Source organism: Panthera tigris, chromosome A1, assembly GCF_018350195.1.
Source record: "Panthera tigris isolate Pti1 chromosome A1, P.tigris_Pti1_mat1.1, whole genome shotgun sequence".
In the NCBI taxonomy this organism is placed as follows: domain Eukaryota; kingdom Metazoa; phylum Chordata; class Mammalia; order Carnivora; family Felidae; genus Panthera; species Panthera tigris.
Window position 1 is genome coordinate 213,020,777 of NC_056660.1, and position 17,986 is coordinate 213,038,762.

The 17,986-nt window shown below is 37.7% G+C and overlaps 1 protein-coding gene across 7 annotated transcripts in view; it reads left to right on the top strand.

The window, feature by feature from the left end:
* Window positions 1–17,986, top strand: part of DROSHA (drosha ribonuclease III) — a 125,207-nt gene that overhangs the window by 34,455 nt on the left and 72,766 nt on the right. For all 7 annotated transcript variants that reach the window (XM_015544399.2, XM_007097443.3, XM_007097446.3 and 4 more), the window contains 3 exons: window positions 5,229–5,300; window positions 6,861–6,942; window positions 8,098–8,172. In XM_015544399.2, coding sequence (XP_015399885.1) covers window positions 5,229–5,300; window positions 6,861–6,942; window positions 8,098–8,172 — 229 coding nt within the window. The remainder of the gene's footprint in view (window positions 1–5,228; window positions 5,301–6,860; window positions 6,943–8,097; window positions 8,173–17,986) is intronic.

A 17,986-nucleotide genomic window follows, 5' to 3' on the forward strand; every position in this document is an offset into this window, starting at 1 on the left:
CATTCTAAATATAAAAATAAAATCATTTGATAATATATATAACATCTACCTTCAGTGTGGACCATAATATAAAACAAATGTAATGTTGGACCATTCTTTTTCTGAGATATAATTGACATATACCATTATATTAATTCCAGGTGCATAGTGTAATGATTCAACATCTGTACATATTGTGAGATGATCACCACAGGAAGTTTAGTAACATCCATCACAACACAGTTACAAAATTTTACATTGAACCATTCTTTAATAGTCTTTATGAAAAGCCACTAAAAGGACTTTGAATTTTGATGGGTTCTTTACTTTTTTTTTTTTTTTAATGTCTCAGGCACTCCAACCTTTTGTTACACCAAACCTCATAGTCTTAGAGTAGGAAAGGCCGTTGGAAGTCCTATAGCCCAGCTCCCCCAAAATAATACATTTCTGTTTTCCCCTCAGTGGGCTTGTAAATATAAATATTTTAGTTACTATGAAAATATTTAAAGTTATCTATCTTATCTCTTATTTCCTTAGAAGTAGTATAGATCTTGGGATCCCTGGGTGGCTCAGTCAGCTAAACATCCGACTCTTTATTTTGGCTCGGGTCATGATCCCAGGGTTATGGGGAACAAGCCCCGTGTCGGGCTCCGCACTGAACATGGAGCCTGCTTAAGATTATTTCTCTCCGGGGTGCCTGGGTGGCTCATTCAGTTAAGCATCTGACTCTTGATTTCAGCTCAAGTCATGACCTCATGGTTTTGTGAGTTTGAGCCCGGCATAGGGCTCTGCACTGACCACTCGGAGCCTGCTTGGGATTCTCCCTCTCTGCCTCTCCCCCTTGTTTGCTCTCTCTCTCTGCCTCTCTTGAAATAAATAAACTTAAAAAAACAAGTAATCTCATCTTAACTTTCAGGCTCACCTTAATCAAAGGAGGAAAGCATTGTGGCTCCAGAGAAACCAGGGGTTTAAACATTAGTGAATTCCACTTACTAGCTGTATGGTTTGACATTTCAATCTTTATAATCCTTGATTTTCTTATCTGTAAGATAGAAGTATTAGTTGTAGCAATCTTACCAGCTTCTGGGAAAAATAGAGGACACATGAAAAGTGTTTGTCATGGTTTTTGGCACATAATACATGTTGGCATTTCTTATTTCGGGTAGTATGTCAGACCTTGGTTTGTGTCTTTCTTCTAATTCTTTCTTTTTTTTTTTTTTTTAAGCCAGTTCTTAATATTTATGTGACCTTGGATGAGTGATTCTTTGCACTTTTTAAAAAGCCTGTCAGCACAGGGTTTGGCACTGAGAGGCTGCTAATGCTTCATTAATTGCAGTTGTTACTGTTGTTATGCAATAAAAGATAGGTCTGAAAAAATTCCTGGCTTCAGCATATATTTTATATAAATACTCAAGTTCTCCAAATTTGAGAACTTAACTCTGTAACGAGAAGATAAGCCTCATCATTTATGTTAGAGATGTTGATAAAATAATCGAGTTTTAAGCTGAATGTTGTACAGTTCATAGGGATTAGATCCATCAAAGGCCTCTTGAATTTGAAATAGCCTCCCAGAAAAAGAATTATTAAATCGCTTTACTGATCTGATTCATTTTCTTGCTAGAGAGAACATATCAGCAAGAAGGGCATGCAAATGATGGTAACATTAGAATCTCAGCAAATCTAGTTCTGACAAGTTTTCTTAAGATCTTCTTGAAGTGGATTGAAAGCCTTGTTGGCTAAGTATAGAGCATTTGGGAGAATTTTATCCTTTTATGTAGTACATTTTCTATTACTTGCAATACCTGATATTATTAAAGATTTTGACAACATAACTAAAGTTATAAAGATATATGTATTAGATACATCATGTCCTGTCCTCAAAAACACAAGAAAACCCCTGCTTTTAGTTGGCTTTCCATTTCTAGTAGTCTTACTGCCCTGGATTTAGCTGTCCAGCACCTGGAAGTAGTAGAGTTAGAATGTAGACATTTAGGGAGTGTTTTCTGTTTCTTTTTGGTAGTATGAAATAAGAGTTGGTGTCAGTCAGTATTCAAACATGTTTTAAGAAATGGTAGGCATTTATATTATTTGATTGGCCATTGGCTTTGAAATAAATTGAGCTTGCCATATGTAGAAAAATGACAAATTCTCTGAGTCTTAGAGAGAGATGAAGGTTTGAGTAGAAAAGGAGACTTTGCCTTTCCAGAGTTGTATATCTCACAAGAACTCTAGTGGTGTGGGTGAGAGCCCAAAAGAAAATAAAGTATAGGGACACCTGGGTGGCTCAGTTGATTAAGTGTTGTTTGACTTTTGATTTCGGCTCAGGTCATAATCTCCTGGTTCATGAGATTGAGTCCTGTGTCTGGCTCTGCTTTGAGCATGGAGCCTGTTTGGGATTCTCTCTCTCTGCTGCCACCAACCCACCCCCCCCCCCCCCCCCCGCCTCCCCTGCCCTTTTCCCCAGCTCACACATTTGCTCTCACTCTCTCTCTCTCTGTCTCTCTCTCTTTCGAAAAAAAAAAAAAGAAAAGAAATGAAAGAAAGAAAATAAAGTATGTAGAAGAGAAGAGCTCAAAGAAGGAATCCCAGGAAGTGATTTTAGTTGAAATGATATGGGAAAGGACCAGTGGAGTTGCTTTTGCGCATGGTAGGAGGAATCAAGTTGACACTTTTGCTCTTTCTCTGACTGCCTCTTGGGCTATTCCCAAGGGCTCTGGTCCTTTTCTCTTCTGGATGCTCTCTCCTGAGTAATGTAGTCTCGCCCACGGTTTTTCCTCCCATGCATCTTCTGATCAAATTGATACTTTTGGCTTTGACGTGTGCTCCACACTCACATTTCAGATTGCCTTTTGGACATATCCACCTTGATATCCCCTCAAGTACCTCACCTTCAACCTATGCAAAACTGAACTTGTCCTCTTCCTCACATACTGAATTTGAGGTATTCAGAGGACACCCTAAGAATTTCTTTGTATTAATGCCATTGTGATTTATCTGTTCATTAAGGCCAGAAATCTAGAGATTATTCTCTCTTTCCTTTTTCACTTCCACATCAGAACAGTCATTGTATATTTCACTAACATCTCCCTTGTTTAAAATTTGCTCTTTTATTTCCAGTCTTCTCTTCATTTGGCTCCTGGACTGTTTTTTTCATCAGACTCCAGTCTGGGCTTCCAGTGTCTGGCGTTGCTCTACTATAAACCATTGCCACACTGTTTACATAGCAGCCCATCCAAAATGTAAACTCTCTCACTTAAAGTACTTGGGTAACCTCTCGTTGCCATAAGGATAAGCCTTGAATCGGTAACATGGTTTATACAGTCTGTAGCACACAGTTTATACTTTTCCTGTCTAGAATCTCCTTGCTTCTCTCTCTCCATGTATTTCACGCCTGAACTGCTTAAAGACTTAGTCTTCCCCAGCTCCCTTTTCTCTTTCTTGCTAAAAACTAAACACCTGTTCTTTCCCAACTTAATTTTTCTGGATGACCTAGAAAATTTCTCCCCGTCTTTGCAGACTCAACTCAGATGTTACCTCCTCTTTGGTTCTTTTGTACTTTATACTTTTTTGTTTGCTTATTTGTTTTCAGGTGCACTTACACGTTACATTGTATACATTCTATTTGTACTTGTTTACATGCTTGTTTGCCTCTTTAGATTCTTGCCTTTTAAAAAAGGCTGTGGCTTATTTTAGAGTAACTCCGAACCTAGCATAGTTGTTAGCAAAGAATAGATATTTAAAAATATGAATAGGGGCACCTGGGTGGCTCATTTGGTTAAGCGTCTGACTTCGCTCCAGTCATGATCTCACAGTTCGTAAGTTTGAGCCCCGCGTTGAGCTCTGTGTTGACAGCTCAGAGCCTGGAGCCTGTTTCCGATCTGTGTCTCCCTATTTCTTCTGCCCCTTCTCCAACTCGCACTCGCGTTCTCTCTCTCTCTCTCTCTCTCTCTCTCTCTCTCAAAAATAAATAAATATTTAAAAAATATGAGTAATACACACATTTGTAACTCAAATATTTTTATATGCTATAGGAATAAAGAGCTTAAAAATAATAGTGGCCTTAGTATAAGTTGGATTTCTTATTAGAGTTAACTATAAATTTCACTCAAATTAGCCACTATCCTTAAAAAAAAATGAAAAAGCACCAAAGAACTAAACTTCTTTTCTGAGAAACACATTTCCAGCAGATGGCATTATAAGACTATTTTTGTTTTTCTTATCATTCTTTTTGGTGGTAGAATTAAAGTTTGTTTCTGGTTGCTATGGTTTCTAAAAAGATTGCATCTATATAAAATCATCTGTGGACAGATTGAATGGCCAGAAAAGCCTACTTAACACATCTCTAGGCTTCTGAGTCTATTGTTTTCCCCAGCTAGTCAGCTAACACACTACAGTGACCTCACACTTTCCCTCTCATTCCTTCCTTCCTTGAAAAATATACTTATGGAAAACCTATTATATGTAGGCCCTTGGCTAGTGTCTGATGACCAAACAAAATAGATGTGGTTTTATTTCACCTGAGCCTTCCTTCATTTTCACACAGACCCTGAGTATTAGAACACCTAATGAAAGGTGTATTCTCTGGTGCCTTAGAGCTGTGGTCTAGAGCAAAATTTTCTTATTTACCAGCTCCCATTTGCCTTAGACAAGGTAGCTGATGACCCTGCCTTAGTTTCCTCCACTGTACAGTGGGGATAATAGCTGTGCCTATCTTATAGGTGTATGTGAAGTAGTACAACAGTGCCTGGCTCAATAACTGTTAGCTATTATTATTTTTATTACTGTGTATGCTTTTGCTCCAGAGCCACATGGGCAAAGTGAGTTATGTGCACTTTGGTGACAGGAATCTATAACCAGTGGGTTGTCATCTAGCTGTCCCTGATGTACCTGAAGAGCTAAAGCTTCTGAAGGATTTTAAAAACCTGAGTAAAAGAAATATTTAATTGTGGTTTTATTAATACTTTAGAGGCAATATATTTGGTTTAAATGGGTTCTTATCATATTTATGCTGCTGCTAATATAACATAGTTAATTAAGCACCAACATTCTGCAGGCTTCCTATAGAGGCCAGGCTATCTGGGTTCTTGCCATTAAAATCCAGCAGTTGTGGTCAAAGCTCTGTGTATGGTACTGTTAGCAGCTTAGGTTAAGGTGAAACTTTCTCATTTGGTTCATGGCCTTCTGGGTCAGATAGCAAGTGCATGTGTACTGTGAAGGAAGAACTGAACCTATCATTTTTCTTATTGCAGATTCCACTGTGTAAAGTAATTAGATTCAACATAGACTACACAATTCATTTCATTGAGGAGATGATGCCTGAGGTAAGAGAAAAGGTTATTTAATAGCTTCATATAGTTTGCTCTTTTGTTTATTTCACACTCATTTGTTTAAAGCATTGAACTTGGTCAGCTCTGGCTATTTGCCATAGGAATGCCCTTAAAGTGTGGTGTTCACTGTTGAAAGGGCAGTGAGATGTAGCTCTAGGAGCAAGGTTAAAATTTGGGTCCTTTTTCAACTTCTACTGACCTATTTTGGAACTTCTTTCTCCTCATGTTGCATTTACTGATGGTAACTTTACATCTGTTTCCAGTTTGTTTTGGAAAAGGGGACAGATTTTGGTTATTGGTCGTTATCGGAGAGGAAATTAGAACAGTGAAACTGAATCTGATAGCTGTTGGAATAATCTTATTCATTATCTCCAGTGACAAGATCAGTGCTTGATTCATTTTTCTTCCCATATATTTACATATTTTTCCTAATTGTTTTTCATTGCGGATGCTCAGCAGCTGATTTATCTAAATATATGCAAGAGGTTTAAAATTCCAAAGCAAGATTAATGCGAATCTCAGAATGATTCATTGCCTGATCTTGAATTTAGTGGTGTCAACAAATCACACTAAGAAATAGCAACTAGACAGCAAACAAGCTTGTGCACTTAACATTTGTTGAGTCGGGGTCGATTTCCTGAGCCCCCAGCTCTTCTTGCGAACCTTGTTTAACAGTGCGGCTTTGTCACGGGCAGTGGAGCACTGAGGGGGATTGACGAGCACGACACACATGCTTAGCTTGTACCTGCTTCATTCTGAGCGAGTCCTGGGAATTCTACCTGTCTTTCAAAAAAAGTAAAGAGAAGGGGCCACCCCTTCATTCTCCAGCTTAAAAGGGCGTTTTTGCTTCCTTTTGATTTTTAAGGTCATAAGCCTTCATTTGCTGTTGTAAAGGTTGATGACTTCTGGCGTGATCTCACACAGGGTGATTTGTGAACCCTGAGCAAGACAAGTGGGAAGAATTAGGAGACAAGTCTCACTTGTAAATATATCGTCTGTTAAGCTTGTTGATGGGAGAAATTTTGGTACTAGGTTTTGTAGTTTTTCTTAGCCCTTTATTTGCCTTCATTAAGAATTTGAACTTTTTTGGGCACAAAAGACCTCTTTTTATGGTAACTCTGTAATAGTGATTCTGGGTGTTTGAAGGGTAAGGGTGAGCAGGGGTAGGGTTGGGGGACAAACCTATTAGAGCCTGTCAGTATGTGTGTGTGTGTAGTTTGAATTAACAAAAAGTCCCTAGGAGATTCTAATTCTGAGATTTATAAGTGGATTAGGAAAATACAAGGTTTTAATTTTTAAATTTCACATCATTTTATTTGTATGTTTGGAAGGGCTGAGTTCATATTTTTGTAGGAATTCTAATGGCATTATTGCCTACTTTATATAGCCAGCCAATTAGCTCTTGTAGGACAGTGGCCATATTTTTTAGGAAATTACATGATTTTAGTATAGTTTTAATACACATTTTTTAAGACACTTGACTGGGACAAGTTGAATCTTTCGTTGATATATATTTGCTGTAGTATAGTAATTTGATTTTGGTTTATTTTTCAGAATTTTTGTGTGAAAGGACTTGAGCTCTTTTCGTTATTCCTGTTCAGAGATATTTTGGAATTGTATGACTGGAATCTTAAAGGTAAATAATAGGATATAAAGAAAAGTATAGTGCTTATAAAAGAATATTGTAATATGTGTAAAAACTTATGAAAGTGGGGAAACAGTTGAAATTTCCCTTATTTTTGAAATACCCAGGGAAAAGTATATTATTCATAAGAACAGTTGTTATCATTTGATGTGAATAAGTTCTTATTTTAATACAGTTTGACAATGTTCATTAGCTAAAATTACCATTATCCATTATCTGATGATACCTCAGAAGATGATACCAGTTACTATGAGTAACTACCTTGATTTATGTACACTAGGGAAAATCTCATTAGTTAATATTTTAAATTTATTGACCTTTACTGTAATAAACTTCTTCTAAGATGACAGTTTACTAAAACAATTTTGGTTAGCCTTCAAAACACACACATACACTTTGAGCTGTATCAGTTTAAAATTAGTTCTTTTTAAAATTTTTTTTTTTTTAACATTTATTTTTGGGAGACAGAGTGTGAATGGGGGAGGGACAAAGAGAGGGGGAAACACAGAATCTGAAGCAGGCTCCAGGCTCTGAGCTGTCAGCACAGAGTTGGACGTGGGGCTCGAACTCATGAACTGTGAGCTCATGATTGCTTAACTGACTGAGCCACCCAGGCACCCCCAAAATTTAGTTCTTAGATAATTGTTCATTCCTTTGGAAGTATCTGTATTCCATCAGTCATTGACTTACCTAATTTTAAAACAGTGTATTGATGGATGGCTTTTCAAACCAAGTTTTTAATGGCATTTCTCTCTTTACCCCCCCAGTTGTATTGATTAAAGTAGAACAGAATTAAAATACAAGCATATTATATCATGCAGTAGTTCAGTTATAACAAGTCTTTATATTTTTGGATTTCTAAAAATAGCTTTCCTGTACATGTCATATACTAGGTATATCCTTGGGGCCTTTATTCTCCTCTGACTTTGGGGACTCCCCTAACTGCAGTCTTCATTGGGTGTTTGTGGCAGTTACCACATGATTGATTGAGCTGTTGGGGAGAAGAAGGGATCGTGTTTTTTATGTCCCTACTTCTCTGGTGGTGTTTTGTTGTGGTTGTCATAAATCTTAGGAATTAAGTCGCAGCGTTTGTTTTCTAAGGCTGTTTTATTTATTTTTTCTTTCCTTTTCACTTGTTTGCTTTAGGCCCTTTGTTTGAAGACAGTCCTCCCTGCTGCCCAAGATTTCATTTCATGCCACGGTTTGTGAGGTTTCTTCCAGGTAAATCTTTTGGCTTGTCAGTGACCCAGTGTGATAGTGCATCTGAAAATAAGCCTGCCGTTCTCCTTTCAATCTTTATGGACAACTTCCCATCTCAGATACTGTTAATTATCTACTTCTTAGGTCAGGAATGAAATGTAAAATTACACATTCTGATTTGTACCCCTGTATAATATATGATAACCCCAAATTAGATGAGCAGTGGACAAGCGATTTATAAATTTTGAAGATCTAGATAAAATATCATGCAAGTATTAAAATTAATATGGGAAAACTATGACTCTAAAAAATGCATATAGTTAGTTGGAAAACAATTGCTATAAAATTTTATATGCACTATGATTATAACTAAGGCAAAAATTACTGCAATAATAGGTATATTAATATACTGTATTATAGGTGGTTTTTTTCCTATTTTTTTTGACACATGCTTTTATGCATTTTATAGTGAAAAAAGAAGTTATTTTCTCACTAAGTAAGTGTATTACTTTTTAATTTTCATTTATTTATTTTTTTATTTTAGACAAAATACGAGTGGGGAGAGGGGCAGAGGAGGGGTGGCAGGGTGGGGGAGAGAATCCCAGGCAGGCTCCATGCCCAGTGTGGAGCCTGATGTGGGGCTTGATCCCAAGATCCAGGGATCATGACCTGAGCCAAGATCAAGAGTCAGACGCTCAACCAACAGAGCCACCCAGGAGACCCTTTAATTTTTTTAAAGCAGTATTTTAACTTTTACATTTTTTTTTCAAGAGTCCAGCTATGCGATATGGTATTCTATTTAGCATTTTTAAAAATGGCAAGGTTTTCAGTGAAATCTTCAGATGCATTTTTGTTTGCAAAATCTTTACCTAAATGAATTCATCCCTAGAATCTCCTTGTGGCGTCACACTTTCTGGTGACATCTTTCTATTCCTCCAGCCTCTTATGCCCTAGTCTGTTTGCTTCTACCTGAATCTGTCTTCCCTTTTCTCCCTGTGTGGAGCCACCTTTCTTTGCCTTCTCTCTTCAGTCTTGTGCTCTGATGTCTATCTCTCAGCTCTACTGACCTCAGCCCCTTGTGCTAGCCACCAACCTCCATTGAAATATCAGTTTGGCCATTTGCCTTTTCTTGTTCTGTATATGGGCCACTCAGTGATACTGGAGAAAAACAATTAGCTGCTGCAATAGATCTGTGGTCTACAGTTTCATCTGGGGAGCTTTTCAGAGTGTAAACTTTCTGCCCACATCTGCATATCAGCAATTTCAGGAGGTCAGCCCTGTGTTCATGCTCTCCTTCTCATGCCTCTTGTCCTCCTGGGTGCTGGAGACCTTGCCTCCCCATGCCTCAGAACCCTCGTATGAGCCTGTCAGACCTTGGCCCATTCACAGCCTGGCTTTGCGTGGGCGCCCTACCCCCTCTAACTCTGTCCCCACCCCCTTGCAGCTGCTGATGCCAAAGCTATCCTCCCAAAAACCACATCAGTTTCAGTCTCTTCCCTGATGTGGTACCTGGGCTCTTGACCCTCTCTTCTGTGTGCTGAGCTCTTTTCGCTTTCCTCCTAGCTCTCTGATTTGTCTTTTATGGCTTTTGTTTCTTGTCTACTCATTCTAGTTTAGATTTTCCTCAAGATTTTGTCCTTGATACCCTTCCCTTAGTTGAGACACTCAGTCACAATGGCTTATTTTTATTTTAGAGTAGCGTTACTTATATTTTTGGTATTATTGTTAATGCTTATTTTATTGGAAAGTTTCATTTGGAAAATGCATTCAAAAGCTTTTCTCCTTTGTACAGCTGGTTTTATTTTATTGAGAAGTCCTTTTTTCTTTTCATGTGAATGTATCTCTGATTTTATAATGGAACTTTAGCAACGAACTTATTAGAAAATGGTGTTAGAGTGAGCTTGTTGAAAGCCTTTCCTTTCTCTATCTGTCTGCCTCTAGGCACTTTATAACCAAACAAATTCTAAGAGAAAGTGGACAGTTTTAAAATCATCTTAAAGAAAAATCTTATGTCAGATATTTACTTTGTGGGATTTGAACTCTTACAAAATGTTTCCTATAACTATGTAGGGATAACATTTAGTTTGTCATAAAGAAAAAGGTCTATTGATTTATTTTTAAGCAGGATTTACTTTTCCTTGGACTTCCTTTTGGAAATATATATATATTAAAAAGCCCTGAAAGATACAGAAAAATATTTAACATATAAAATGCATTTTGGTATTGGGTGGCAAATTATGATTGATTTGTTTTCCACAATACGATTTCATTAAAATCTTTTAGAAAATGGTGAATAAAAAACATTTTAATATATATTTTTATTGTTGTTTGTGCAGAGGCTGTTTCTACATAGTTGTCATCATACTAATGTATGATTTGCATCCTAGTTTTTACTAATTCATTGAGTAGATGGATACTTTTAAAGAATGTGGTATATAGTACCAAATTTCTTCTCTAAAGAATAGCATCAGTTTATGCTGCCATGAAAAATGCATTATTAGTCATCTTCACATTTTGGACCCTCCCTCCTTTTTTCTTCACTTCTTCCTTCCTTCCTTCCTGTAACTTCATGGGGCTAAGGAGTAAGCAGTGTCTGTCTTGTATCAGTGCTAACATACTACTTGGCACATAGCAGGGACTCAATAAATATTTGTTTACTGACTTTAATTGATCACAGTAGTGCCTTAGTTAATTATTCCTGTATTTTGTTACTAATAAGAGTGAATGTACTTTCAAATGTTCTCTGGTATTGTCTCTCATTTTTAAAAATAAAATTTTTAATGTTTATTTTTGAGAGAGAGAGTGACAGAGTGTGAGCGGGGGAGGAGCAGAGGCGGGGGGGGGGGGGGAGAAGGGGGACACAGAATCTGAAGCAGGCTCCAGGCTTACAGGGCTCAAACCTATAAACTGTGAGATCATGACCTGAGCCAAAGTCGGATGCTTAACTGACTGAGCCACCCAAGTGCCCCTTGTATTGTCTCTCATTTTTATTTTTATTTTTTTATTTTATTTATTTTATTTAAAAAAAATTTTTTTTTCAACGTTTTTTATTTATTTTTGGGACAGAGAGAGACAGAGCATGAACGGGGGAGGGGCAGAGAGAGAGGGAGACACAGAATCGGAAACAGGCTCCAGGCTCCGAGCCATCAGCCCAGAGCCTGACGCGGGGCTCGAACTCACAGACCGCGAGATCGTGACCTGACTGAAGTCGGACGCTTAACCGACTGCGCCACCCAGGCGCCCCTGTCTCTCATTTTTAAAAAGTAAACCGTTGAAGTATAACACAAACACTGAAAAATGCCCATATCATAAATATAAGACTTCAGTGAATTTGCACAGTGAATATGACTGTGTACTCAGCACCCAGATCAAGATTATCAGCATCCAAGATCCCCTTTGCAGTCACCTCCCTGCTCCTCAAGGGTAGCCTCTGTTCTGACTTAAAATCACCATGTTAGCTTTGCTTGTTTTTTAATGATAAAAGCTATAATTGTGTGTTCCTTTTTATTTTTGTCTTATTTTGCATTAAGAGTTTTTGAGACACCTGTTATACTTAACTGTAGTTGGTTCATTCTCATTACTGCATAGTATTATATGGTATGACTAAGATATATTCAACCTATCTGTGATTGATGGGCACTTGGGTTTTGTCAGTTTTGGGCTCTTTCAGATACCATACATATGTTCATCGTTATACTTGTACATGCCTTTTGGTGAGTGTGTATTTGTGCTTTCTCATTGTGGATATATACCTAAGAGTGGAATAGAAGTTTTGGTTGTGTTTATATTAAGCTTTGTAGATAATTTCTAACAGTTTCCCAAAATGGTTGTTTCATTTTCCATCCCCACCAGTAGTATTATATGACCTTTCAAGTTATTCTGCATTCTCACCAACACCTGGCATTTTTCTTTCTTTTTCAAGTTAGCCATTTTGTTGAGTGTTCAGAGGTATCACATTATTGTTTTAATTTTCATTTCCCTAATGACTTATGAAATGGAGCATCATTTCATATATTAACTATTTGGATATTGTCTTTTGAAGTGTCTGTTTAAGTCGTTAGCTTATTTTTCTACTCAGTGATGTCTGCCTTTTTCTCATTTATTTGTAGGTATATAGTATATGGATTATAGATGAGACTTTTGTGAGATGTATAGATTGCTAATACCTCCTCTGTTGATTGCTTTTTAATTATCTTAATGGTGATTTTTGATGAACATAAATTCTTAATTTTAACATAGTCTATATCCAATTTTCCTTTTATGCTTAGATCTTTTTGTATCTTGTTTATGAAATCTTTGCCTATCTTAAGGTCATCAAGATACTCTCCTGTATTTTCTAGAAATTAGATCTTTAATATGTCTCAAAATTTGTTTCTCTAATTGGTATAAGAATCAAGATTCCTTTTTTTAAATATGGACATCCAGTTGACCCTGCACCATTTATTGGAAAGATCATTCTTTCTTCACAGAATTGAAGTGTTACCTTTACCCTTTATTGGCTCAACTGTGTGTGTGTGTGTGTGTGTGTGTGTGTGTGTGTGTGTGTGTATGTACACAAATAAGACAAAAGTGTGTAAAGCAAAAAAGTAAACATCCCCTTCTAGAAGGGTGAAAATGAGTAGGTGCTATAAATGGTTTGGTTTGTATTCGTTTTAATCCATATAGGGAAAATTATGCTTTTCTTCTTCAAGTGGGATAACACTAAATATGTTATACAGCTTGCCTTTTTTTACTTGACTATTTCAGACATCCGCTATAAAAATACATTGCCTTATTCTTTAACACCTTCATAGCATTCTGTAGTATGAATGGACATTAATTTTTTGGACAGTTCCTCTAGTGACGAATATTTTAGAGATCTCTGTTCTTTTCTCCAGTACATATGAATACTTCAACAATAGTCTTGTACATCTTCTATGAGCTAGAGTTCTAGAAGTGAAATTATTTGTTAAGACAGTATGCACATTTTAAATCTAGAAAGATGTTGCCCACATGTTCTCTAGAAAGGACATAATAGGTAGTTCTAACCAACATTTTTAACAGTATCCTTTTTCTATGTATCTGTCCACATTGGATATTATGTCTTTTATAGTTTGTCTATCTGACAGGCAAAATGTAATCTCATGGTGATTATCTGCATCTTACTTGAACTCTTATGAGAAAGAGCAGCTTTCATATATTTCAGGTATTTCATGATCCTCTCATTCTCATTTACTTTTCATTTATATCAATTTATTATATCTAATTGACAGTGTATCAGTCATCATAATTTTTCTTTAGTTCCCCAGTTTACACAGTTTTGAAGACAGTGGTTTCATTTGCTCCATACAGATTTATCCAAAATTAAGCTTATAGTTTAAAACCAAGGATTATTTAATGCAGGCCAGTTTACCAGGAGTCAAATCACAGAGCAACTAGTTTATTGAGATTTTAAGGATTTTCTCAAGTTTTTGTTTCTTTCCAATCCCTACCTCTACCTTTGGTAGCCAGACTATTGATAAGAGCTCTTCTTGAATTAAAGGTTTTATTCTTGCTCTACCTGGGGCCAAGGCAGGGTATAACTCAAGACAGGAAGCTGTACTTCTGGGAAACCTGGTCATTGCTTACATCATCACTGTAGTAAACCCTCGGAATTCCTGAATCCGTTTTGCAAATCTGTTTATTACCTTGCAAATTGATTTCTGGAAATTGCCCCATTCTGGAGAAGCAGTTTTCAAGGCATGGCTGAGAGAGAGCCAGAGAGGGAGACTATCTCAAAATTCCCAGGGGGCCAAGTGTAGTGGGATAAAAACATCAATTGATATAGCATCTTAATATGATTTTCTATTTGGAGAGTGATTTTTTGAGGGGGGAGTTTAGAAAATACCTGTTAATACACATTTTCAAAAGTTGAGATTATGTGAAGACATGTTAGCAGGAATATACAGGAAACATAATAATGCAGTTATACAGTTATTCTCCATGTAGGAAAGAGGAAGGTATTTTTATAGTTCTTAAAATAACTATTACACCATTGAAAAATACTTGTTTAACCAGCCATATTCTTAACACAGATTCCCTAACAAATTGTCCCCCCCCCCCCCATATAAATAATCAAGCAATATAAGCTGAGAGAATTGGGTCTCTGAGAAACAGTTTATAAAGTCTGTCAGTTCGTTAATGACTGTCCAGATTCATTCCCCGAAACACAAACTCCAGTTCTTCCCGAATAATGAGCCGTTGTCACAGCTCCAGTCCCAGTGCTGGCAGAATTCCTGCTAACCTTAGCTTACCCGCTCTCATTTCTCATTTATATCATGTCCTATTTATCTCAGCCAATGAGATAAAAATTACTTCCTAGCCCTCAGTGACATAGTTCCATAAATCCCCAACATAAACATGTAGCAAAACAGACAAACCAAAAGAGCCAATTCATTAACATTAGTAAATTCATGGCAGTCTGTGAGCAAGTGGCCATGTTATTTATCTGCTTCAGAAAATCATTCCACAAGTATTTATGGAGTGACTTTTTTACCGGGCTGGGTGTGAGGGATGCAGCCCTTGCCCCGCAGGCTCTGGCAGGACTCTGGTCTCATCTTCCTTTTCTTACATTCCACAAGGATTGCGCCCCAGTACTGGACCTGGAGTAGTGCCTTGATCCTCCCCTGGGTAAAACTTTCATCTCCGGTTATCTGTCCTGAGTTTCTGCTTTGTCACAGTGGTAAATACCTATCTTTTTAGGTGTTAGTTGCCATTTAAAATATTTAGCAGGTTTCAGCATGGATTTACAATTTCTCCTTCAGCATCACCGAGTTTGCACCGATGTGTATGTTTTTACATGGCTCTAGTTTTGATGCTGCTATAAAGCTCTCTTTTCTCATTAGCTTTGTATGTGAACTAGGTAAAAGCATTCTTAGGAGCATTTGGTGGCCTTTTTTCTTTATCTTGCTGGTATTCTTCTAAATTGGGCTTTGCCCTTGGTTTGTAGGCTCAGGTATTCCCCTCTTCCAATACTTTTTGTTTTTTTTAGACTTTTTGCTTTAAATTCATAGCACTTAGTCTATTTCATTGCTGTTTTGTTTTGTTTGTTTATTTATTTATTTTTAAATTTACATCCAAGTTAGCATATAGTGCAACAGTGATTTCAGGGGTAGATGCCTTGATGCCCCTTACCCATTTAGCCCATCCCCCCTCCCACAACCCCTCCAGTAACCCTCTGTTCTCCATATTTAAGAGTCTCTTATGTTTTGTCCCTTTCCCTGTTTTTATATTATTTTTGCTTCTCTTCCCTTGTGTTATCTGTTCTGTGTCTTAAAGTCCTTATATGAGTGAAGCCATATGATGTTTGTCTTTCTCTGACTGACTAATTTTGCTTAGGATAATACCCTCTAGTTCCATGCTCGTAGCTGCAAATTCTATTTCACTTCTCTTTGCGGGGCTAGGAAGTCAGCCCTCCGTAACTGCTAGTAGGGAGGTTCTAGTGCTCTTTTGTATACCTGGCGTTGCATGTATTTGCTCCTTCCACCGTACACCAGTCTCCCCAAATAAAATCTGAGTGTTTTTTTCTAATCCTTATAACAGAACAACACTCTCCACCTTCCTATGGCATCCTGGGCTTCTGTTGGATCCTTGTAGGCTCAGAGTTCTCTTTAGGGGTACTACCAAATGTAGAGATTATGAGCCAAATATTATTTTGTTCTTTTCTTGGTTCCTAGTGAATCTAGTCAGTGTGGTAGTTCTTCTCGGGGCTCTCTAGGGTTCCTTTCTCTCTGCTGTTCAGTATGTATACACATGTAGCATACATCAGCGTAGTCTGGTTTTAAAGTTCTCTTGTCCATCTGTTTGCCTCAGACCCCCTGGAAGTAGAGACCACGGGGGGCTCAGACAGAGAGGCATTGTGGCTTTGCCGGGCTCCTTAGCAAAGAGGGGAACATCATGGATTGAGGAAGACATCTTATATGCAGGGAGATTGAAATGTTTTTGGGACAGACTCTGAGAAATATGCCCTTAACAGTGGAAGTTTGTTAATCAAAGGTGACTCTTGGATTTAAAGCAGATGTTTTGTCATGAGGCATAAAAAGATTTCGCTGCTGTGAGCAGTATTCTGAATCAGTAGGTGGAGCATGTCCTCATGTGGGTTGATTGTATTTTAGTCACTTCTTGGACTTTTTCTTTTTTCTTTCTTTTTTCTTTTTTGGAGACTCTATCTTTGATTAAGGGAACTCTGTTTTCAGAATGCTATCTATGAAGATTCCTCTAGGAACTGTTGTGATTAATCATTATTAGCTTACATATATGTCTTGAGGACCTGGAGCTTGTGTTTTTGTTTGTTTTTTTCCATGGCTGTGACAGGGGACCGCTTGTAGTGCCTGGCACATAATGGTAAAAACCCTGCTCCCTTGTGAGAATAGAATGCAGAGCTCTTAGTGTGCTCTGTAAAAGCTGTGCAAGATCTGACTTCCCTGCCACCTCTTCCGTACTCTGTTCCTTACTTCACTCCATCCACGGTGGCCTCTTTGCAGTTCCTAGAACACATCGGTCCCGCTTTCCATAGGACTTCTGCTGTTTTTTTCTGTCTGAGACACTCTTCTCCCAGATTGCTGCATGGTGGGTTCCTCTGCTTCTTTCTAGTCTTTGCTCACATGACACCTGTTTGAAGACTCGTTTCCTGACCACCATTTTAAATACAGCCGTAGTGCCTTGCCCATTTTGATTCTGCTTCACGGAAGAATGTTCATCTTGACCTGCTCTGTCATGTAGTTGTTTTTTATGGTCTCTTTCCCTTCTCTGGAATATAGGGGGTTTTAGCTGTTTAGGTCACCATTGTGTCTCCAGGGTCTAGAAGAGTGCCTGCTGCATAATAGGTGCTCAGTAAATACTTACTGAATATAAGCAAGTATTTAGTGAATGAATGCATGCCTACATATATAGTAGCTCTAGAGCAGCAATGCTGTCCAGTTCCATAACAGCATCTGAGATTTAAAAAAAAATACAGATCAAAAAGGAATTTTGATCTTTACTTTCTTCTTTCTCAGATGTGTAATCCTGTCCAGGCTCTTATCTCACAGCAACTTATATAAAGATCTTTTATCCTCTTTCTAGTAACCCAAATTCCTTGGGTACCACGAATCCCTCTAGCACAAATAGGACACTCTCATCTGTGCCCACCCATCCCCATCATCTTGGTCCCCTTGTTTCTCCATGAAGTGTTTGGCCCTATGTTGCAGTTCCTAGCATATCTCCTGACCTGGGGAGGGTGGTCATTGGTCCCCATACCTTCAGACCTCTTGTCCTTCCTTGGGTCAAGATTAGGCAAAGAAAAGGGGTACAAGGTGGTTGCATACATTGGTCAAGAAGTTAAGCCCAAAGAGACGGCAGAAGCATGTGAACACAAAATTAATGGCCACATTATATTAATGTCTTTGGTTCATCAAGTACCAGATTAATTGGCTCTTTCCAAGGTACTTTAATTATGTCCTTTGTTGTTTTTATGCTCTGTACTTGGTAATATATGCTTCTGTAAGCCTCAGAGTACTTGGTATTTTTTCCGTATACTAACTCCATAATGATCTTCATGATATTAGTACAGGCTTTTTAGTGCTATTCATCACGGCAGGTGCAGCACATTAGCACCAAAAAATTAGACCATAATGCAACAATAGCTTATTGGAAACATCCATAAATACCTCATAAAAGCTTAGAATTTCCTTAAGACAGTAACATCACTTCTAAAGAGCTTTCATCTGTTACCTTAGAAGGAATGATAAAATATTTAAGACATAACATAGTTCTGTATATTATAAACTGTGGCTCTTTATGCTAGGTGGTTTTAAATTTATTTAGGTAGGCACTTTTT